The sequence below is a fragment of the Artemia sp. Qi Xiang Cuo genome, chromosome 6 (genome assembly GCF_049724085.1).
Source record: "Artemia sp. Qi Xiang Cuo chromosome 6, ASM4972408v1, whole genome shotgun sequence".
NCBI classification, from domain to species: Eukaryota; Metazoa; Arthropoda; class Branchiopoda; order Anostraca; family Artemiidae; genus Artemia; species Artemia sp. Qi Xiang Cuo.
Window position 1 is genome coordinate 78,670,583 of NC_142799.1, and position 24,563 is coordinate 78,695,145.

Consider the following 24,563-nt stretch of genomic DNA (forward strand, 5'->3'; position numbering starts at 1 on the left):
GTCATGTCATCCCCAGAGGCATAGTTATAGAACCTTCCAACTATGCTGAACCAAAGGGCAATCTCGAAATTTTTATCTAGTGTTTTAGGGGAGAAAAGAGGCATGGGAGAGTGCTAGTTGCCCTCCAATCTTTTTGATCACTTAGAAAGGGCGCTAGAACTTTTAATCTCCATTCAAATGAGCCTCCTCCCAATCTCCTAGGAACATTGGCTTGATATGATCACCCTTGGGGGAGAAAAAAAAAGCAAAGAAAAAATAAATATACATCTGTGATCTTTCTTTTGGCAAAAAATAACTTTTACGTTTCTGTAGATAAGGCCTTGAAACCTCTAGAGTAAGTTTCTCTGATATGCTGAATCTGATGAGTTATTTTCATTAAGATTGACTGACTTTTTGGGGGCTTACCCCATTTTTCGAAAATCAGGCAACTTTTCCCAGGCTCTTAGCTTTTGATGTCTCAGGCTCTAAGCTTAATGAATTTTTGTATATTTGTTCAGCATAAAAGTAGAATTCTTTTGATGTATTAATTGTTATCAAAGTGGCTTTTCTTAGAGTTTTGGTTGCTATTGGGCAGAGTTGCTCCTTATGAATTTTTTGATAGAGTTGATACCAGTTCTTTGGCTTCAGGCAGCTTAACTCTGCAACAAGCGTGTAGTAGTGGTATAAGATTTCTTGTTTATCATTTATGATTCAATTGCTCAATTTAGTCAAGTCTAATTGTTTTCTCTTGAATTCCAGCAACAAAATCCCAGATGAGCCATATGTGCTTGGTAGTTGTGACTGTGTTTACTGTAAAGAATGTGCCAAATCAGTTGAAGATTGTTTAGTATGTGGACTGCATTCGTTTCCAAAAGATAAGATTCCATGCCAGATTCTTGCCAATGTGGTGAACTGCTACAAGGCATTTCAAACAGCTATGCTAGAAAAGTCTGCGTGAGTATACCCTGGGAGCTAGGTGTACCCATGACCAAGCCTTTTGACTCTAGAATACGTTAGAGGATTTTTTCAGGGGGGGGATATAATAAAAAACACTAACAAAATTTGTATTTTTAGGCCCAACACTGTTAATTGGAGTAGGAATCCTTTTAATTTAATCTTGCGTGGGGATCTGTTTCATAAAAAGATTGGAGATAACAAAGGTTTTTGGAGTTTAAAATGTCATGCGGTAAAGTGGCTAAAAAATATTTAACTGATACTTTTACTGGTATAAGATATTTAAAAAGTATCAGTGGATTACCAATACTTCTGTTATACTGCCACACATGATAACATTTTCTCATCGAAATACAAGAGAGCCATCTTTGCAAGCGACCTGAAAAAAAAAAGACTGGACAAAAATCTTAGATTTTTTGGACAAAAACCTTAGATTCTTGTTGAAGCTGAATGGAATATCAAACTTTCATTTAAGAATTTATTTTGGTTAAAGCTCGTTTATACCAATGTCTTTCCCGGTTTGGAAGCATAAAAATCTTCACTAGGTTGTGAAATAATTGACATAAATGGATCGCGGTTATAATTTTATAATAAAAAGAAAAAACAGAACCAAAGAGATCATTTCAAATGGAGACAAGATAGGTAACCATCAGTAAGATGACGTTCTTATGACAGATAATTTAGTTACGCTAAAGCCTACTGAAGGTTTTTTGGGTCTCTTGACAGTAAGATGGCAGTCTTATACTAGATAATTTGTTATCCTAAGACCTACTGAAGGTATTTCGGGTCTTATGACAGTAAGATGGCAGTCCCATAACAGATAATTTAGTTATCTTAAGGCATACTGAAGGTATTCTAGGTCTTATGATAGTTAGACGCCCCTCGAGGAAATTATAGCCTAATAAACGACACAACATTCGCACGGGATTCTGACTAATTAACAATTCTTCTGGGCTTGGTATGTTTTGACGGGCGTTTTCGGGCTGAAAAACCTCTTCCTAGCTAATTTATCTATTATGGCCTGCCTCCCCGTAGTAGCATAATATTTGTAGGCATGAATATATAATAAGTCGGAGGTAATAGGCTTCAGACTGTCTGTGCAGGATTTCGACTCTTGTTGATAGAAGAGCATTGCCAAGTGCTGAAAACCATGTTGTGACCAAGATGGGCCCAGAATTGCTCAAAGCCTCCATTCATGGAGGTCCCAGGGACTTCTTGCTGTCCGGTTCTAAGCCGGCTTAAGCACTTCGGGTGTAGACTTGAGAAGATATGTTGATCTCTGTCCTACACTGGTATCCGGGATCATTGCTTTTCCTGAGGCGAAAATAATTTCAATGATTTAAAGAACATGAAAATTAGAACTTGGAATGTTACGACGTTAAAAAAATGACTATCGTATCGACATTTTGACTGACGAATTCAAACGATTCGAACTGGATTTATTAGGAGTTTTGGAAACTCAATATCCCAGGGGTAGGAAGCATTAAATTAGGTGATATAGAATTTGTTTACTCAGGCACGAAGGATGGGGAACATAGACAGAGAGTAGGGCTCATGATGAATAAGGAAGCCGCTAAGTCTTGTTTAAGCCGGGAAGGTATTAATAATAGAATACTAATTGCTAATTTTATGACTAAAAAGTTCAGGGTATCAGTTATAGTAGTATATGCCCCTGTAGAGCCAACTGACGGAGATACTAGTGACTCAGATGAATTTTATTTACAGTTACAGGAGAAATATGATATTATTACTGGGATATTTTAACGCCTAGGTTGGTAGAAATAGGGATAGATGGTATCCTAGCCTAGGTAAATTTGGTGTAGGAAAAGAAAACAGTGTAGAATACAGACTTTTGCAATTTTGTAGATATAAAAATCTAGTTATAACCAATACGGTGTTTAGTCATAAAATGGCTCATAAGTTAACATGGTATTCACGTGATGGTAAGATAGAAAACCTTATTGATTATGTTATGGTAAACCGAAGACTGGCAGGATCAATACAAGATACTAGGGTATATAGGAGTGCCGTTATTGATGTTAAAAGTAAAGATCACCATCTAGTAGTGTCTAGGGTTAATTTAAAGCTGAAATTTCGGAAGGGTAACTACCTCCCGGAAAGTTATGATCTTGATAGACTCCAGGATGAGAATTTGAGAGAAACTTTCCAGGAACAGTTGAATACTAAAGTTGTGAGTTTAAAATTTTATAATGTGGAAGATGGTTGGAATAATTTTAGAAAAAAAATTTGTGAAGTTGCTGAAGGTGTCTTAGGGAAGGAAGCTAGAACTGCAGTTAAAAGTATTAGTGAAAAAGCTTTATGTTTAATAGAAAGGAGAAAATACCTGTACAAGAATTATCTGAGTCATCCATCTCACGAAAACAAATGGAATGTAAAAAAAGTAAAGAAAACATTAAAATATGAACTGAGGAGGTGTGAAGTGAAGGCTTTGGATAAAATTGCCGAGGATCTGGAAGATGCAGCTAGACGGCATAATAGTAAAATATTGTACTGGCATTTTAACAAATTGAGAGGGAGTAGTCAATACGGACTTGGCCCATTTAAAGATAGGAATGGGGCCGCAATTAGCGATAAGGAAAAAACTAAAGAGAGATGGGCCGAACATTTTGAGAATTTGCTTAACCAAGATACAGTTGCAGGAAAAGATGTAGAGGAAGATGAAAAAGTTTGTGATACCTTGGATGTGAAGGAAGATTTGTTTTGTGAGGAGGAATTAGCGACAGTTCAAAAAGAGAAAAAAAATAATTAAGTCCCATTTGCATATAGTGTGGTAAATGAATTGCTAAAATATCGCTGCTCTGAGGATAGAAATAAGTTAGAGATGATTATGAATATGATTTTTGAAAAAGGGGAAGCACCTAATGATTTTAGGAAAACCTTAATTAAGCCACTTTATAAGAAAGGTGATAAAAGTGAGTGTGGTAATTATTGAGGCGTTAGTCTGGTCTCTGTAGGTAGTAAATTACTTAGTAATATGATACTTATTAGACTGAGAGATGCCATAGACAAAGTTTTAAGAGAAGAACAGTGCGGTTTTAGAAAAGGTAGAGGATGTGTCGACCAAATTTTCACTCTTAAGCTAATAATTGAGAAGTGCCTGAGTTTTAAAACACATTTGGTCCTCAGTTTTATACATTATGAGCAAGCGTTCGATTCTGTTGATAGAAGAGCTTTAATAAAGGTTTTATCTTTGTATGGTATACCAGACAAATACATTAAAGTGATTAGTGCTATGTACGAGAATAACACTGCTGCCATTAAGGTAGGAAATGAGGTTTTGTATTAAATCAGGAGTTAAGCAGGGTTGTGTTCTATCCCCCTTTATATGGATTATTTTGATGGACGTCGTCTTAAGGAGCACAGGAAAGGCAATGGAAGAACATGGAATCAAATGGGGAGAAAGTGTCCTGGAATTGGAATATGCAGTCGATTTAAGGATCCTTGAGGAAAGTGTGGACAAAATGTATGAAGTTTTAGGGGTTTTGCGAGTTCAGGGTGCTAGTATTGGTTTGAAAATTAATGTTAGGAAGACTAAGTCACTAAGGCTAGGAATAAGTGAAGATGAAAAGGTGACGTTGGGTAATGAAAAGATTAATCAGGTGGGCAGCTTCACTTACCTTGGTAGTATTATTAGTAAAGATGGTGGGAGGAGTGAAGATGTTAAAAATAGAATAGCCAAGGCTCAGGGTGTTTTTTCACAGTTAAAAAAAGTTTGGAAGAATAGGAAGGTAGGTCTGCAAACCAAGATTAGAATTTTAGAAGCTACAATGATGACAGTGGTCAAATATGGTTCTGAAGCATGGACGCTCCGAAAAGCAGATGAAGATTTTCTAGATTTTTTCCTGAGAAATTGCTTAAGGATTGTTCTGGGTACCCGGCTGACTGACCGTATTTCAAACAACAGGCTATACGAAAGATATGGTTCAACCCCGCTCTCTAGGGCTATAATGAAAGGAAGGTTGAGGTGGATAGGGCACGTTGTGCGGATGAAGGATGACAGATTGCCAAAGACTGTTCTTTTCGGTCAACCGTCTAGGGCTAAACGGAAAGCAGGTCATCCTCGTTTGGGGTGGGAGGACGTCAAAAAGAAAGATTTAAAGGAAACGGGAACTTCGTGGGTGGGTGTAAAAAGGAAGGCTTTGAATAGATTGGGGCGGAGGAGGAGGTGCGTGCGTAGCTGTGTTGGCCTCAAGCGGCTTGGTGCCGCGGTGAGTTGTTAGTAGTAGTAGTAGTATTTATGTAAAATGCTTCTTAAACTTTTGGAAATCAGAAATAACGACGCTAATTAAACTTTTGAGCGAAAGCTTTCTTTCGAGTGATTTTGCCACTGTAAAGATAATAGTTAAAATAATGTTATATAATGATAGTAAAAGTTTGCATGATTTCACAAAGTGAGTTTCAGATGGTAAAATGCAACTTAAGAGACTTCATAAACCAGCTTTTCTGTTAAAATGCTTTTAATCCATAATAATTCATTTTAATATTCCTAGTGCATGTAAACACATGGATATAGTACATAGTACAAAACACCATAGTACACGTTAATGAGCCGTTAGTGAATCATTGAGCAAAATTCAACTCTGTTTTTGAAAACGACTTTCAGTAATTACTCGATAGCCCTCTATTTAAATATCCCAAGTGCCTTCAATAATCTTTTAATATTTATGTTCGCTGTGACATCTTCTGTTTTGTGAAAAAGGAGTAACATGCACTGTAACTTTGACACAAAGCACTGAAAGAACAAGATACTTACATTACTGGATTCTCTAGTTCTAGGCCTATCCATTTACTGAGCCAAGTTTATTATGTTACTTGAATTTTTCTCTTAGGGAATGATCTAGACTTGCTTAAAAAAAATCCTATTTTTGCATGTTTATGAAACATATTATGACACATTTTTAACGTGTTCGTCAGTCTAAAAAGATGAGAACAAATTTTTAAAATTTAATTTTTTGATTGATGGAATCTAGACTAAAGAATCTCAGTTAGCAAATGATACCAAAACTGTTGTCTTATGTTGAAAAATTAAAACTGTAGGACTGCAGAAAATAACATACCAAAAACTTGCACATGGAGGATTAATCTTAAGGTAACTTTGCTATAATTTTACTATTTCTGAGATCAATTTTATCAGAAGTTTTAGAAGGGAAACCAAAGGTGAATCTTGTTTGAGGATGTTTTGAACATGGGCGTCCCACTTCAAGTCAGCAGTAAATGTCACCCATAGTAGTATAATGCATGGGACGGAGATTTTGGGAGGAATAGGGTCTGTGAAATAAGGGGGGGGGGAGTGATTTTAAAAAAATAACAGTCATAACTGACGATTTATTAGCGTTAACTTTCATCCTTGACAACAAAGCCTCCTATTTATCCATCTTCAAGTAATGTCATAATTGAGCTTTTAATATTTTGTCGACAAACCTCAAGTGCAGACAGGTCGTCCACATACTTCCCTCGCCCTGTGTGGTCAGTCATGAGGATATTAATAATTATAAGGAATGAAATGGGACCCATCAGGGTTCCCTGGGGGTCCCCACAAAAGATAGGAAGGGGATCGGAATAAAAATATTTTTATATTTAAGCACTTGAGAACGATTTGTTAAGAAATTCGCGCGACCATCTTCAGTGGAGGGATAAGAATAAAAAACTATAGATTAAAATTCCAAGGACAATATAACACGACAAAACTTGAATAAAAGAAACCGTTTCTCAACAAACAGTGAAAAGGTAAAAGGTTTTCTACATTGTCCTACAATTCCTTGTTTTGTAATTTTAATAGAAATATTCAAATCCCTTGCATGTTTAATAATTCGTTCATCTGACTCGGACGTATTCACAAAGCTAGAGTTGTATTCTTTTTCTTTCCACTCTTGTAATTTTGATTACTAGATCTGAAGTTTTGTTCTTGTAATTTTTGTCCTTTAAAAGCTGCTAGATCTGTAATTTCGGATGCCGACTTAAAAAACCCAACCAAATATAGACCCATTTTGCTCACTATTAGGATATTTGAAAAAAACATCCTAAGTTACCTCCTTAGTTATTTTCATCTGAAAAATATTTTGCATTAAAATCAGTTCAGTTTCTGGGAGGATATGCATCAACGACACTTAAGATTTTACTATATACTGTACAAAACCCTTAGTCCAGTTGTGACATTTTTAACAAAACAAGAAAACAATAGTTAAAATATTTTTATTTATCTGTTTTAGGTGAATATTCAGTGATGTTTGTAGGCGTTCAACAAGCTTTTGAATCCCTTTCATATGAACTTCTTCTTTAGAAATTTGCCACGTTAAACATGCTAACTATTATAATGGACTAGAGCCAAATATATCTAATAGGACGATCAGGGCCGTATTCAGGTTTTTTTTTCAGACGGAGGGGTTGAAATTTTTTTTTTAAGACATCAAAAATTTGTTTGTACGCATTTTTGTTAAGTTTTTACGAGTCGGACAAACGTTTTCTTTTTTTGGTGGGGAGGGGGGGGGGGTTCAAACCCCCTACTCCAGGGTACGGCCTCGAGGACGATCACATAGCATAATTTTGGTACTAAAACTGGCTTATTCGATTTCGGATTACTACAAGGATCTATTTTATGCTCTACAGTATTCTAATATATGTTAATAATCTTTTATATGTAATGAAGAATTGGCTGGATATTATAAATCAATATTTGATCCAAGCCGTTCCCTAATCCAGTTCTACTAGCTTGCAGTGCTAGTGTTGAGGTTATTGCCTTAGCTAGTGACAGTGCTGGTGTGGTCAGTGGGGGAGAAGTAATTTTGGGTAAAAAAAACTGTTTTCAGTATTTTCATGGAAAAATCCTTTCTTTGGAATTTTCATTGAATACAATTTTTTGGATTTTATTTGAAAAAATCGATAAAACAACAAAATCACCCCCCTACATTTTAAAAATGAATTCCCCCCACCTCCTGTAATTTTGTGAATTGGCACCCGCGGGATTCTGCTCATTCTGAGATCCTTGTTAGCTTTTAATGAAACTTTAATTGAAATGGCTTAAGTATGGTCTCTACATAAGACTTTCCTCACTAATAATTTTCGACTCGGATGCAACTTTGGGTATAAGATATTGGGTATGTGATTTCACCAGGTCCAAAAATGATCTTGAGGTTTTGGAAGTCTCGTGACCATCTTTGAAATTAAAAAAAACAACTTTAGTAGCCTAAAAAAATGTGTTTTTATCACTAAGTACATTGAAAGTATAAACATTTTGTCCCTGCTTCCCAGGAAAATTCATATTTTATAACTAAAAATGAAAGCATGGGAAAACCATGATATCGATTGTCGTGAGGTAGAAAGTATACCTTTTGTTAGATAACCAATAGCCATAAATATTAGTGTATGATGAATGATATATCTGTAAATGGGTTTTCGTTTTTCTGAAATTTGATCCTCGAAACCGACAAAAAGAAAAGGTTTAAAAAACTGTTTTCGCTAGAAGGGGACACTTTTAAAGCATAATTACAAAAAAAAACAACAAATAAGAGAGAAAGAAATAAACTACTTTGGTGGTAAATGAAAGGTAGTGACAACCCTGCCTCTATGTTTTTGACTCCTATGCGGGTAATAATCCTAAAGTGTGCTGGAGAAGTGTTAGTTCAGACAACCGTTGCTTGGGCCAGGAGCTATAGCGATAAGAAATAGCACTGACAATATGTCACACTATTGTTTAATGTGCCTTTTGTCAATTTAATTTTAATGTAAAAAATCCTGATAAACCTGTGAATTAACTAATTATAAAATTGATGCTGATTTGTCTTACTGCAGATGTGTGAAAGACACTCAAGAATCTATCCATGAACTTGGCAAAGAACATGGTAAGAAAACATACAACGAACCTGAAGAAAAGAAGGGTAAGTTGATGTGTCTTTTCTTTAATATGTAGCCATGCACCGGCGCAGGATGAGTCGGGGGGGGGATGTCAATATCAAGAGTTTGTATAATCTGCCCATTTTCTAAAGACTTGATGATTACAGACTTTGTCCCCGCAAAGGTGGGCAAAGGGTTGAATATGGTATCTTTTTCTAAGATTAATTTAAAAAACTTTTTTCCACAAAACGAGTTTTTCAAAGAAAAGTAGAGCTCCATTAAACGAAAAACGAGCAGAAATAAAAACAAGAAATCTTCCTAGCGTAAAACTACCGTAAATCACCATCAATAAATAAATGAAACCCAAAACGAACGGAAATTACAATAAATAACCGAGTCAAACTCGAGCAAAAAATAAAATGAGTAGACAACCCCAATCCCTTCTCAAGACCAGAACATAATTTGCACTTTACTAAAAAAAAAAAAAAAAAAAAAAAAAAAGACAAAACGCATCAAAAATTGTTTTATTTTGATTTTTGCTACTTTTTATACGAATTTTACATTTTTTGGATTGGTGGGGGGGGGGGGGTTCAAACCCGGTAACTCCAAATGGCGGATACGGTCTTGATGCCCTTACAGATTTTACAGAATATAAAATCTTCAATTGTGTCCATGTATTTTATAGTTCGTATCTATTTTAAGTCTATTTAATAAAGTTATTTCATATAAAGTTAGTTCTGTGGTCTTAAAAGGAATGTTTAAAAAAAAAACAATTGAGGATAGAAATGAAATTTGAAACAGGTATATGCAAAAATCTTCAGAAATATCTGATTTATCTGCCTTACAGTTTACTGCATTGGTTAAATAGTTGTTAAGCTGCATAATATCAATTAAAAAAAACCAACAAGTGCTTTAGTTAAAGCTATGAGGCAATATGCAGGTGTCTTCAGAAGTTTTCTTTCTATCAGTCTTAAATACATGCTAAGACCACACTGGCTATACATGACAAATGAAACTCAGAGAGAAAAGAAAATAACATAATGAAAATAAAATAAAAAAAGGGTGAGAAAACGAGGATTTTGTTAGCCATTGGCAAACCATGAAGATGAAGAAACAAGCAAATATTTCGACAAGGACCTCCGCCAAGTCGTCCTCAGTGCTAAACAAAAAAGAAAGAAACCAACGAAAATCGAACCTTTCGAAGTTTGCTTGACAACGACAGAAAAAAAACTCTGTTCTCTGTCGTTGTCACAAAAAACTCTGTTTTTGTTCTGTCGTTGTCAAGGAAACTTCGAAAGGTTCGATTTTCGTTGGTTTCTTTCTTTTTTGTTTAGCACTGAGGAAGACTTGTCGAAGACGTGGCGGAGGTCCTTGTCGAAATATTTGCTTGTTTTTTCATCTTCATGGTTTGCCACTGGCTGACAAAATCCTCGTTTTTTCACCTTTTTTTTTATTTTATTTTTCATTTTATTCTTTCCTTTCCTCTCTGAGTTTTATCTATCTGCCTTACGATCAAATTGTGAAGTTTAATAAGAGTTGAATTAAAACACTAATTGTATAGGGACGATATTGTGTGCGTTTGGCTTCAAAAATTGTCAGTTTATTACTGTTGACTTTTTTTTCTAACTTTTCTTGACTTCAAGACGAGGTTAAAGGGACTCTCATAATAAATTGTTTCTTTTCTAAATATTTCTGCAATCAATAGGTGGAGACTTAAAGTACTTTGAATAAAAAAGAAGAAAAAACATGCTGCAAGTGTCTTCAGAACAAAATGAGACTGAGATCTGATAAATTAACGAAATTATCAAAAATTTCTATTGAAGCCCAAATGAGTACCAAAAAAGCATCAAAGTATTTAAAAAATTTCGAATGAAGCCCAAAAAAGAACATTTTTAGGCCCAAACTTTATATTTCAAGCCCTTCAGATAAATATGGACCTTCCGTATGGAGTAGTATATCTAGAGTATATGGGGGAGCAATATGGGTCCTAGTGGGTAGTTAATTATACGTTCATTTTAGAAAAACGACGGGATCATTGGTTTTTAGGTATCGAAGCCTTAAAAATGGGACTTGATAATAAAGTGAATCAATCAGTTAGTCATATTGATTCTAGAGGTCATGTGTAAGCGTTAGTTTTAAAAGAAAAAAACATTGTATATAATACTATATTTTGATCAATGGATTTCAATTGCTAGGCAATGAAAAAACCCTTTGTGGAAGAAACAATTCTATATCCCCCTTGTTTGCAAGGGTGTGTAGGTGTATAATTTTGTTGTAAAGTATTCATTGGTATATTCAGCGTTCGAGTTTTGTAGTTTTTATTAGTTCCATTTATTTCCATGTTTAGTGTTGGTTTTAGTCTCAGTTTTTTGGCTTGTTTGATTTATTCCATTTTTATTTAAATTTATTTCCATATTTAGTATTGGTTTTTGTCACATTTTCTTTTTTTGGCTTGTTTGATTTATTTCAGTTTTTAGTTTGGGAATCACATTGCGTTTGTGAATGCTGCACGGTCTACGTTTGGTAGACCTTCCATAGGCCTCGCCTGTATTTTGAAACGTAGTTCTTTTTCACCTGTGATGCCAGTGCTGTTCCATATTGAAGAAAGCACCTTGGCCACGGAAATCGCTAATATGGCGTGTATCAATGTATGTTGTCTTTGGTATTGTAAATATCTTCAGACACTGAATAAATTTGCCAAGGATTGTAGTGTTTTGAAAAAAAGTTGCAGATTCTAAATCATTTTTTATTTACCTATTTATTGTGACTAGATATTTTAAAGATTCTATATTAAATTCAAACATCTAATTAGATAGGGTGTTTCAGTCTTTGTCCAAGCTTAAGGTACTGGATAAGAATCGTTCATTCTAATATATCCATAAATATGGGAGCCATACAAATATAAATCAGGTTCATTGTTTTACAAATAGATCGGTTTCAATTGTTTCTGTTCATAAAATCGAAAGTAATACAAACTATCTACCAATTTCCTTTTCGTTTAGTATCTCTCTGTCACCAGATATTTCACGCGTGAATCGTAGATGATTTACCAGGGGAAATTGGAATGAGGCTAATTGGGCGCTCTACATTTCTTCTATTAAAGCTCTTTTGTCTACTATAAAAGTTGCTTATCAGCTACTTCAGGTTGGATCTAAATTTGTAAATGATAAGAATTTTTTGAACAAATATTATTTTGATATTATATCATGTATGAAAGAAGCCGAAAGAGCGGCGGTTCCCGAGGACCGTGTAAAATTTAATAGCGGAAGCCTGAATCGTCGTGGAACCCAGGTCTAAAAACAGGGAAAAATAAAGCCAAATTTTGGCTGCGTATATGGGTTTCTTGTGGACGGCCACTTAACGGTGTAGTATTTGAGCTTAAAATAAAAATAAGTTAGAGTATAAAAAGTGTTTACGGTCTGTAAAATCCAAACTTTGTAAGTTTCTGACACATTAATTAGATTGAAAAAAGATATTCAATTCTGTTAAAAATCATGATATTTTTTCAAAGAGTACCCCTATTAGTCCGGTTATTTGGTGCAAATATTATGGTCAGATTTTTAACACCGTAAACCATCTCGTTTATGCTACATTTATGAAGCTTCTTAATTTTGCGCTTCCTACCTCACTCCGCCAGAACCAGATCCTCCCAGTTCATTTATCTTCGGTGGTACTAGCTATAAAGAAGCTCAAGTCAAGTTCTACTGATGGGGATGGCATAAGTGCAAAACACTTAAAGGTTGATTGTCCAGCTCTTGCCCACAACTTCTACAACTTCTTTTCAAAATGGGTTTATCTACTTCCTTTGTGCCTGAAAGTTTTTTGTCCGGAAGAGCTACCTCAAATTTTGAAAAAAGGAATAATTCCGATTGAGTGTGCATCTTACAGGCCAATAACTGTTTCTTGCAATAAAAGTAAAATTTTCGACTATCTTCTCCTCCCTTCAGTTAACTCTTCCGCATGCTTCGGTGAAAACCAGATCGGGTTTTCAGCTGGGGTAGGTTGCCAGCAAGCACATCGAGTTTTGGCGAATGTACTTACTGAGGTGACTAAAAATGGATTCGAGTTACATTTATGCGCCTTGGATCTCTCCAAGGCCTTTGACACCGTTACCCATTCCCAAGCTATTTTTTTCCCTTTTTAGTCACGGTATTAAAATTTCGATAATTTTTCTTCTTAGATATTGGTATTCCAATTTTTTTTTACGATTAAAACGGACATGAGTGTTTCCGAAAGCAAAATTCCAGTGCGGCGTGGGGTCCGGCAGGGTGCCGTCCTTTCTCCTTTTATTTTTAAATTCTGTGTATCATCTTTTCTTTCTTCTATCCCATCCACTTGCATTCTTAATTTCGTTAAGATCTCTTATCTTGCTTATGCAGATGATATCCTTTTGATCATTAGGACAAAAAAGGGCCTTTCCCTGTCTGTCTCAACAATAGCATCTAAACTTCATACCATTGGACTTTCTCTTAATCTTTCAAAGTGTGAATATCTCTCATTTAATAGTAATAATATGACCCCTCTAGTTTGCGGATCTTTTTCTGTCCCGTAAGTTCCTTCTTTCCGGTGGCTGGGTACCAATGTTAGTAAAACACTGAAATCTTTCCGAAAGCTTATCGTCGCTAATTGCAAGAAGAAAATTCAGTTAAGCTACTCTAAATTGTTGCAAATCGAGGTAGATACAAAAGAAAGTCTCTTGCTAAATTATATTCAGTTTTTACAGATCATTCGGGTTTGTTTCTGTCTGGAATTTACCCTATTTTTCACCAAAAAGACATCAGATCACTTCATTCATATTATTTCCGGTTTTCCCGCTTTCTATTGTATCTGCCTCCATGGTATAGAAATCGGAATCTCATATCTGTTTACGCTCTTCCGGATATTGGGTCAAGGCTTACAGAACTTACCGGGAAACTACCCCAGTCTACATATAAGTATCTGCCAGCCCATAGTGGTCTTACTCGTTTGCTGTATTTTTTTTTTTTTTTTTTTTTTTGAAGTTTTGTTGAAGTTGTTTCTTTTGTTTTTTTTTTCACAACAGTAATTTAAATTCTTTATATTCATTAAAAGGTAATATTTAAACATTTCAAATCTGAAGGTCTAAATTATTAAATGATGCTCCATTAAGTCCTGGTCCACTGTATTAATTCTTGGTCTGTCCTTTGTCATAAATAGTTTTTTTTTAAGTTTTTCTTTCTTTGGTTACTCTGCTCTGTTGAAATTTTTAAGTTTTATGTACTTGTGTATGTAGTGTATTATCTATTTTTTCTTTATACTCCACAATTATCATTTTCGTATATGATGTGGGTTAAAAATAAATTATTATTATATTATTATTAGTTCCATTTATTTCCATGTTTAGTGTTGGTTTTTGTCACATTTTTTTGGCTTTTTTGATTTATATAATTCTTTATTAGTTCCCTTTATATCCATGTTTAGTGTTGGTTTTAGTCACAGTTTTTTGGCTTGTTTGATTTATTTCATTTTTTAGTTCCATTTATTTTTATATTTAGTGTTGGTTTTTGTCACATTTTTTTCGCTTGTTTGATTTATTTCATTTTTTATTAGTTCCATTTATTTTCATTTTTAGTGATGGTTTTTGTCACAGTTTTTGCTTGTTTGATTTATTTCATTTTTTCAGTTCGAGAAAAACGTGGGAAGAAGATGGCATCTGTCTCACCCAAAGTCTCTGATAAGCGTTCTCCTGGTCGCAAAGCTGATTTATTGAAGAAGAATAACAAAGGAGAGACTGCGCTTCATATTGCTAGTATCTTGGTAATTAGATTCCCCTCATAAGAAAACAGAAAAGGGGAGAACGACCCTTGGCTGCAAATCAACTTTTTTAGATGTATTTGTACAGCTCATTTAATACGTTTGAGGAAACTGTCGAACTAAAATTACTAAAAATACATTTTGCCTGCTTTGTAGAAAGGGTATAGCTATCGTTATCTTAGCTGTCTCTCGAAACTACTGCTACTGACAACTCACTGCAGTACCAAGCCGTCTAAGGACGACACAGTTGCGCTTCTTCTTGTCCGTCTCAAGCTATTCAAAGCTTCCCTCTTTACACCCTCCCTAAAAAGTCCTCCCTTAAAACATTAAACTTAAAAAAAAAAAACAAGTTTTTTTTCAACTGAAAGTAAGGAGCAATACTAAAACGTAAAACGAACAGAAATTATTACGTATACGAGGGGATCGGCACCCCCCCCCCTCCCCTCAACCTCTAGCTGTTTACACCAAAGTTTGAATTATGTCCCAATTCTTTAAAAACAACTCCTGAAACACAAGAATATTTTAATTAGAACAATATGTAACTTTTTTTTAATGCCAAAAAACTTTGGCGTGAAGAACGAGGTGTGGATGACGGGATAGCTTAGGGAGGCACCCCTCCCTAAAAAAAGAAAAAAAAAGAAAAGAGTCCACCGTAAGAAACCTTGTGCTATTACTTGGATTCTTGTTGATATCTATCCCCAAGAGAACAAGTATATAAGGTAGTGATCCCTGTATTTAAGTTTGTAAATAAAAGTAATAATCCAGCATGAGAACTATGTTTAACCTGTCCTTCCTCCCCCTCAACGAAAATCACTAATTATTCTTTTTTATATCTTCAGCTGATTGGACGATTTGATAAGCTTATAATAAAGTCGACCACGCCTAAGCAATAAAAAAAGCTTCTCGGTATTAAATGATAAGGATTAATCCATGTGTTTTTAAATGAGAAGTTTTGGGTCTGTTTAGGTATGAAGTGGAGGGGGGATTCTTCCTGGATGAATTTAGTGTACTTGAATGCTCAGCTCTAATTATAGTTATAGTATTTGCTTCTTAATAGTTCTACTAGTATACAATGTAAGAGAAAACTAAATTATTTTAATAACATTATTTGTAACTTCTTCCTTCGATTAGTGTTAAAAACTCACTAACCTTTCAGAAGCCAAAAGGATCAACTTCTTTTATTGAAATGGCTGGCAAATGAAAAAAAAGATGGGTTACATTACTGGCTTGGTTAAGATATATGAATCGTCTGGTAAAAAAATTGTCTTATTATTTTATTAAAAAAATTATTATTAAAAAAAATTGTCTTATTATTTTATTAAAAAAATTATTATTAAAAAAAATTGTCTTATTATTTTATTAAAAAAATTATTATTAAAAAAAATTGTCTTATTATTTTATTAAAAAAATTATTATTAAAAAAAATTGTCTTATTATTTTATTAAAAAAATTATTATTAAAAAAATTGTCTTATTATTTTATTTAAAAAATTATTATTAAAAAAAATTGTCTTATTATTTTATTAAAAAAATTATTATTAAAAAAAATTGTCTTATTATTTTATTAAAAAAATTATTATTAAAAAAAATTGTCTTGTTATTTTATTTAAAAAATTATTATTAAAAAAAATTGTCTTATTATTTTATTAAAAAAATTATTATTAAAAAAAATTGTCTTATTATTTTATTAAAAAAATTATTATTAAAAAAAATTGTCTTATTATTTTATTAAAAAAATTATTATTAAAAAAAATTGTTATATTATTTTTTTCTTCTTTTTCTTCTTTGTAATTTCCAGTTTCTGATGTTCCGAGCGATTTGTTAATTTTATGAGCATCTTCGGAGCATTTTGGGACAGTATTAGGTTTTATATGGTTTTCGAGTGTTTTATTGTCTTCTTTATGCGAATTGTAACTTTTACTTTAAATACTTTTGTCATCTGTGTGTTAAATAGCATAACCAGCTCATTTATGCAATTATAAATGATGCTTCTTTTTAGGGAGAATTGGCCAAAGTAAAAGATCTTCTCAATCAGGGTGCAAACCCCAACGTGAAAGACAACGCTGGATGGACGCCTCTTGTAAGTATTATATACATTGGAAACATTATACTAATCTTAATCAAAACAATTAAGAAGGTTTGATGACGTTAAAATGCTATTGACACCAAATAACGCTATTTAAAGTGGTCTCCATGAGTCTCTTCTTCTTAGTCAGAATGCACCTTATGTAAATGGAGAAAAGAGAAGAATTATAGAATGCTATTGGAGGTAACTTGATGAAATTACGACTCGTATGGTTGTGCTCTTATAACCAACCAGATCGTCTCAGGGAAGAAGAAAAGCTCTCGTTGGAAATCTCTTTTTGACGTGTTACTCACCCGTCACTTCAGACCACCGCGCTCAGTGCTAGGCTGGGGGAGGGAGAAAATCCAGAAGGTATAAATGAACCGGTAACTTCATCTATATTCAAAACCGGCTTAATCTTAGAAGTGGGGCATCCTGATATCTTTTCTTATAGGAGATATGTCAACAATAACATAGGAGGACATAGGAGATATGTCAACAATAACATGTTTTAGTAATCCTCCTAAAACAAAAGATCGTAGCGGAACTTTCAAAACCTGAAACTTAGACTAGGATATAAAATGTAGGCACTTGCAAACTGTAAGAACCTTACTATTTGTCTTCTGAAATGCTGAACTGAACTGCATAGAGATAAAACTTTTTTACATGTTTACCAGAGATGTCTGCCCCATAGTGCTCTGCTAATTGAGGACGCCATGGGAAATGCCAGCGAGAGATGACTCATCCCCAGATGTGGGTTTGCAGACACTAACTAATTAGCAAATCAGCCAAAAAAAAGGAAAATTGAGTTTAAAGGGAGGTGAAGAAAGGACAAAAAAACATTTAGCTTATAGTTGGGGCCACGAGTCAAGTACTGAGTTTAGAGAAGAAGTAATAATAATTTACAAATAGGACATTTATCTGATAATCAGGGCCAGTGGCCCAACAAATGCCCAGATAGTCAATCATTTACATTTATTTCACGGGAAATTTAAATCATCCTTCGAGATTCTATATGTAATATAGAATCCTGACTTATTAAATAGCCTATATGTAAGATTAGCCTAAACTCTATATGTAATAGAGAAACTTATTAAATAGCCTAAATTAGATTTGCTTAAAAAAGTGTATTCTGCCACATTTGCTTATCAATTTTTATGCTTATAGCATGAGGCTACTGTAAGAAGTCATTTGTCAGTTGTTGAGGCTCTCTTAGGCTCAGGAGCTCATCCAGACACTCCTGGTGGTGATTCATTAGACACATCGTTGCATGAAGCGGCACTGGCCGGGCTTGTTTCGGTAGTGGAACTCCTCAGGGCTCATGGAGCTGATCCATCCGTGCGAAATATACGGGGTAAAACTCCATTGTGAGTATTTTTGTTTCGCTTTTCTATTTTACTTATTTGTTCTTCTATCCGTCTTAGTTGCAGTCTGTTTAACACTTATTCAAAGAATATTCCAATTTATTGATTTGAACAGAGTTCTAATTTTAGGCTCGTTTTTCTTGTCTTTGATATTTACCTATTTGCAGTTTACTCAGCAAAAAAAAATCATTGATGGCCTTAGATCAGGGGTATCATATGCCCCTACTGGTCATGATTGACCCTTGGAGAATTTATATGCCCTCCCCGAGGGGCCAACCCAGCGATAAATTTCGGGGGGAGATGGTTAAATTGACTCAGGGATAATAGTACTGGTTAGAAAGGATAAATAAAGCTTTCAGAATATTAGGTACATTCATTATTGAGACAATACTGTATAAAAACATGTGATAATAAAATGAAAGTAAGCAGCCATTTTTCGTTGTGGGTTAGTTTATCCAAAACGTCTTCTGCATTGACTGGAACATCCCTGTGTATGGATAATAAGGCCAATCCATTAAGCCGTTTTTGACCTGAGGCACTCCTGGTATAAGAATTCACTCTTCTCATGGTAGAAAAAAAACACTCGCACGTAGCCGTAGTGACGGGAATCGTTGCACCAATCTTCAAAATAGATGTACTTTGGGAAAAATGTTCTTATCACATTTTTTTAAGCAAATTATGAAATGTTTTAGTGCCACGTTTTCCGACTGTATCCACGTTCTCCTCCACAGAGTTAACTAAGCAATTTTCTGTGACTGAGGAATCACTGAAAGTAGTTAAAGTAGGAATAGGAATCACTGAGAGTAAGGACTCACTGATGCAGCTGCTGCAGAAAGTAGTCCATTAATAGGATTAACACAGAAAGTCGGTAATACACTGCAGGATCCTCTGACGCTGTTGGTAATTATCTCTATACGTTTGTTTTGGGGCTCATCTGGGCACTTTGAGGCTGATTCAGCATCTTGATCCAGTTCAGTTACTTCAGTAAAAAGTGGAACTCTCATGTCTCTAACCTTGCTCTAAAGATCGTCAGTGTTTGAGAAAGTATACGAGATGTATTGTTTCTGATTGCAAAGATGTCGACAAATTGTGTGACAGACTAAAAACTTTACTGACAGTAATCATAGCTTCAACAGAGCAGTACCTCTCAATAGAAGATAGCAAAGAATAAGTTTTGCTTGAAGATTCAGAATCTGAATCAGCATGTTCTTGAACTTCTCTCATAGTCTTATAAATCTCTACATCCCCACATATAGTGAACATCTCTTTAAACGAAATTATTGCTATTAAGTGCTCCACCCATCTAGTCTCGCAAAATTTGTTCAATCTTGTTCTTTTCGTCCCTGTGATAGGATTACTTTCTTGCACAATTTGTTTGAACATTGCAGAGCATTTAGGTGAAATTCTAAAGGAATTATTAACATCTTTCAAAGTTCCAAGACAATTTTTTCAAATAGGTATGTTGTAGGAATGACACAGGGCTAAGTTTGAGAAATGATTTGCACAGTGAACATAAACTGCATGAGGAAAAATTTCACAGGCTATTGCAGCTCAAACTCGTAACTGGCCGCTCATAGATGAAGCTCCATCATAACCTAGCCCGCTTAAATATTTTAAATTGATTCCTATTTCACCTAAGGGTTGTATCAACCAACTAATGTCTGCTATCGACTAACTGTTTCTTTTTGAAAAAGTCTATAATTGTTGATTTCCATTTTGACACCATGAACGACGGAGTTCTTGCGTGGACTTCTATATAAACACTGAAAAACCGCATGCGGGATTTAAAAGAAGTTCAACTATCTTATGTGCCCGAGGTTATAATAGCACGTGGCTTACTTGGCGGCAGCCTGCTATTGTTCCCAACTGTATTTTCATAAAAAGAAAAATTCTCGTGTGGAGATTGTCACGCAATGCCTACTTGTTGTGCATGTATTACTCTAGATTAATTCAATTAAAACCCATAATGAATTTGGTTAGTTTTTAAGACAGTTTCATTTTAAATTTTATTTTATAAAATAAATAAATCATTAATTTTTGTATCCTTTTCACAATAAGATATATGGCATACATTATCCTTTTGTATTAGTCAAAATCAATGAGAATGTCGATCCTACAGGGAAAATATCCCGAATTTTGGGGGGGGGGTGTATCCCCTTAATGCCCCCCTCTGGGTTAGCCTCTGCCCTCTCCCTGCCATCACCAAATGATTTTTCAAATTTTTTCTTTAATATCCACTTTGCCGTTTTCAGGACCCCATCCCCCACTCCTTGTAATTGGCCCTTAATATGTATAAGAGAACCTCATTGTGAGTAGTCATATTTCCTGTGTATGTTTTTGGTGTGTTGCTTTTCCGCAGTTTAATTGTCTCAACATAAGCCGACAATTTTGGTTCTCTGTCGATGCCTAAGATCGAACTTAATCTATCTAGCGAATTGTATTTTTGAAATTTGCTTAGTTTTTTCTTTAAGACTAAAAAACACGTTGAAAACATGCAAAAATAGGGAAATTTTCGTATTTTTAACCAAGTTTAGGTCATTCTCTAAAAAAAATCATAAGTAATATCAATTCTGGGTTAGGTATGATCAGATCATTAGGTCAATGATCTGAATTAGGTCATTCTCTAAGAAAAAGCGAAAATAATGTCAATTCAGGGTTAGGTCTTCTTAGGTCAATAGCCTGGGTTAGGTCATAATCTAAGAAAAAGCATAAGTAATGTCAGTTCGGGTTAGGTTTGATTATGTCATTAGGTTGGTAACCTGGGTTAGGTCATTCTCTTTGAAAAAGCATAGGTAAAAAGCAAAATACCTATGCTTTTTCAAAGAGAATGACCTAACCCAGGTTACCAACCTAATGACATAATCAAACCTAACCCTATAATATCAAAATATCAATACTGGGGTAGTTCTAATCGGGTCATTAGGTTGATGACCCGGGTTTGGTGATTCTCTTAGAAAAACCATTAATAATATGAATTCTGGATAAGATCTGATCAGGTCATTAGGTCACTGACCAGAGTTAGGTCATTCTCTAAGAAAAAGCATAAGTTATATCAATTCGGGGCTAGGTCTGATTATGTCATTAGACTGATGATCTGGATTAGGTAATTTTCTTAGAAAAAGCTGGGTTAGGTATGATCATGTCATAAGGTTTGTGACCTCCGTTAGGTCATTCTCTTAGAAAAATCATAAATAATATCAATCCTGGATTAGATCTGATTGCGTTATTAGGTCAATGACCTTGGTTATGCCCTTCTCTAAGAAAAAGTATAAGTGTGATCAATGCTGGGTCTGATCAGGTAATTAGGCTGATGATCTGGGTTAGGTCATTCTCTTAGAAAAAGCATAAGTAATATCAATTCTGGGTTAGGTCAGATTAGGTCATTAGGTCAGATTAGGTCATTAGGTCAGTAATGTAAATTCTGGGTTTAGGTATGATCAGATCGTAAGGTCAGTGATCTGAATTAGGCCATTCTCGAAGAAAAAGCATAAATAATGTCAATTCTGATTAGGTCAATGACCTGCGTTAGGTCATTCTCTAAGAAAAAGTTTAAGTAATATCAATCCCACGTAATAGAAAAACCATACGTACTATCAATTCTGGATTAGGACTGATTAGGTCAGTGACCTGGGTTGGGTCATTCCCAAAGAAAAAACATAAACATTGTCGATTCTGGATTAGTTGTGAGATCGTTTGGTCAATGATCTGAATTAGGCCATTCTCGAAGAAAAAGCATAAAGTTTTCTATTATACCAGATTAATACTGAAGATGAAACTACAGAGCAGACAATGCTTTTTTTTTAGAATTTTGATTTTATTTTGCCCGGTACCAGTTAAGTATGGTCTCTGTTGTGAATTTTAAGTTTGACAAAAATCAATGAACGATCTCATCGTAGCAACTCGATTAGCTTCCGTGATCTATGTGGATCAGTTGCGAGAGATGTATTTTATTAATATTGGCGGTGGTTTTATTTGTTTTTAGTTAATCTTAGTTTTATTTTTGTTTCTTCTGTGCTGAAGATGCCTCGTTTTCATACAGGCAAAATATCCGTGTCGTTCTAGTTTTTTATCTTTTCTCTCCACTGGCCACAATCTCGTCGGTTTTGTTCTTCATTGAGTTTTTTCTCTCTTTGTTGTTCTTTTACAAAAATACGTTTTGGTTCTGGAATCTGTTTCGGACCAGAAAGTAGATGGGAACTTTTAGCCTACTTTGCATACTTTTTAGAAAATAAAACAGGCTGGTAACCTTGTTTCAGTTGTACACTCGTGGCTTTTGAGGCTTCCGGGGGGGTGGATGTTTTTTTCATTGTAATGTCGATCTTGAATATTTAAAAAGCTATCATCTATGAAGGTAAATGGATGTAATTTTCTTTTAGGAGTATAAAAGTTAGCAGTGTCTGTGATAGAGACTTTCTATAAATAAAGATAAAGAAAAGAAGTTTTTAGCTAAAGTTTTTTTTCAAAAAATTATAAATATTCTTTTTGTTATTGTCAATCCCTAAATTTGTGATTCCTTTGTCGCATGTGTGTTTTGCACGATAACATTAACCATTTTAAGTGTGCTTTATTGGGATTATGTGCTTTGTGCTTTGTCTATTTTTGTCGTTTCTTTGTTTAACTTCTGAATTAACTTGTTACCAACAAATTTCTATAAATATATTTTTAAAACATGGTATTTCATTGAAAGAATTAAATTTTTGCATTTTCTTAAGAACGTACACCAGTTAATAACTGGTGGATCCAGGGGGGGGGCTAAGTTTTCTTCTGGCGCCCTCATTCCGTTTTTTTTCTGTTTTTCACTCTCTTTTTTAAATAAACTTGTCAATTTGGCCAATTATTGGCGCCCTTGTCACATTATCCCCCCCCCCAGATTTTGCTCTAGATCCGCCTTTGGCAGTTTTACCCAAGTTTATAATTATCAAACGCATTTAACATAATTTATCATTATACAATACGAAATTTTGACGTGAGAAAATATTTAGCACGCAAACTAGTATGTGAACCTCTGTAGATGCGCACAATCTATTATATCAGTGAGGCCCATGAACTAGGGGGAAAAGGACTGGTGAGATGCCACTGAAATCTTAAGATTTTTTCATAATTTGTATTAGTTTGATCTAACTTTTATTTTTTCCTTCCCCCCTCCCCTTCAGAATAAATCCTACCCCGTGCCCAACTTCATTATTCAAATGACTCTTAATAATATACTCATTGAATACTCCTCTATCAGAAAAATATTCTTTTTTCGTAATTTTTATTTATGTAGTATAAAAACTATCTGAGTTACTGTAAAGCCAGATTTCGAGAGCGTGAACTGAATTTATTTATTTTATTTATATATGTAAAATTTGTTTTATATTTATTTATTTTGTATATATTTTATTTATTTTATATAATTTTTTATATAAAGATCTGCCTTTTTATTCATTTTTAATTTTTTTTTCTTGTTAGGGATTATGCTCAAAGTGAGGTAGTTAAGGCGGCCATGAAGAAAAATGTCGTCTCAAAACAGTATCTAGCATGGAGGCCTGCCTTTTACGACGCTTATTCAACCCTACTATGTTTTCACCAACTCAGCAAAACTGATCAAAAGGAGTTGAAGTGCCTTTGTTCCTCCCTACAAATGAAAACTGCTTCAAGTTTCAGGTTAGTAACTCGTTTAGGCTCCACAAGTTGAAAACTGATCAAAAGGAGTTGAAGTGCCTTTGTTCCTCCCTACAAATGAAAACTGCTTCAAGTTTCAGGTTAGTAACTCGTTTAGGCTCCACAAGTTGAAACTAGACCTTGGAAAACTAGCGATATACCAGCGATTGTGTCTATAGGATTTGTCTATAACCTTCTAAGGGTGCAAAAAATACAAGTAAAGGGATTAGAATTCAAATTTAATGGAGATTTTTCTTATGGTTATGGATCACAAGGCGTGGATCCATCCAACCCGCCAAATTGAGAACCGACACGATACCGTCTATGGCTATTGACCCATTGCTGATTGTTTTTTATAAAAAATTCTATGAGATTGCCGAATAATTAGGCTGATGAAAATATATTCATGCACGAATCCAACCTTCCTCTTCCCACGGAGGTTGGACTACATGAACACCAGAAAAACTCTCACTTTATCTGAGTTCTAGTCTACATCTGGAGTCTCTTTTCGCTATATGTACTGAAAACAGGAGTTTAGGACCCTCCTCTCTTATCCCCCCCCCCCCCCACAGAGGCTAAATATTTCCTTGACTCTGAAAAAGCATAAATAGGACATTGAATGCCACTTTTTACCAAGTGCGATGCAACAACTCTTTCTTATAGATACCCCCTCCCCTGGAATTCAGGCCCTCCAGAAACCCCTTCTTCCCAAAGAAAAAAGGACATCATTTTTTTTGTGAGATCCATAAACTCTGTCTAGTAGGTGTCCTGATTGATAGATTTTAAGGACCTCCTTCCCCTACTAAGGTTGTATCTTGTTCGAACCCCCAAAAAATAAAGCGTGATTTGTTCTACCAAATTTTATTAAAGCCAGAAAATCTATTTTGGTCGATGCACTGGGAGGAGGTCCTCTTTTCCAATTTTATTGCTGAAATT

The 24,563-nt window shown here is 34.6% G+C and overlaps 1 protein-coding gene across 1 annotated transcript in view; it reads left to right on the forward strand.

The window, feature by feature from the left end:
* LOC148951631 (BRCA1-associated RING domain protein 1-like) overlaps nucleotides 1-24,563 on the forward strand; it is a 50,284-nt gene that overhangs the window by 11,147 nt on the left and 14,574 nt on the right. Inside the window, exons 2-7 of the mRNA XM_089090392.1 lie at nucleotides 739-933; nucleotides 8,743-8,828; nucleotides 14,426-14,559; nucleotides 16,555-16,635; nucleotides 17,788-17,987; nucleotides 23,436-23,630. Coding sequence (XP_088946518.1) covers nucleotides 739-933; nucleotides 8,743-8,828; nucleotides 14,426-14,559; nucleotides 16,555-16,635; nucleotides 17,788-17,987; nucleotides 23,436-23,630 — 891 coding nt within the window. The remainder of the gene's footprint in view (nucleotides 1-738; nucleotides 934-8,742; nucleotides 8,829-14,425; nucleotides 14,560-16,554; nucleotides 16,636-17,787; nucleotides 17,988-23,435; nucleotides 23,631-24,563) is intronic.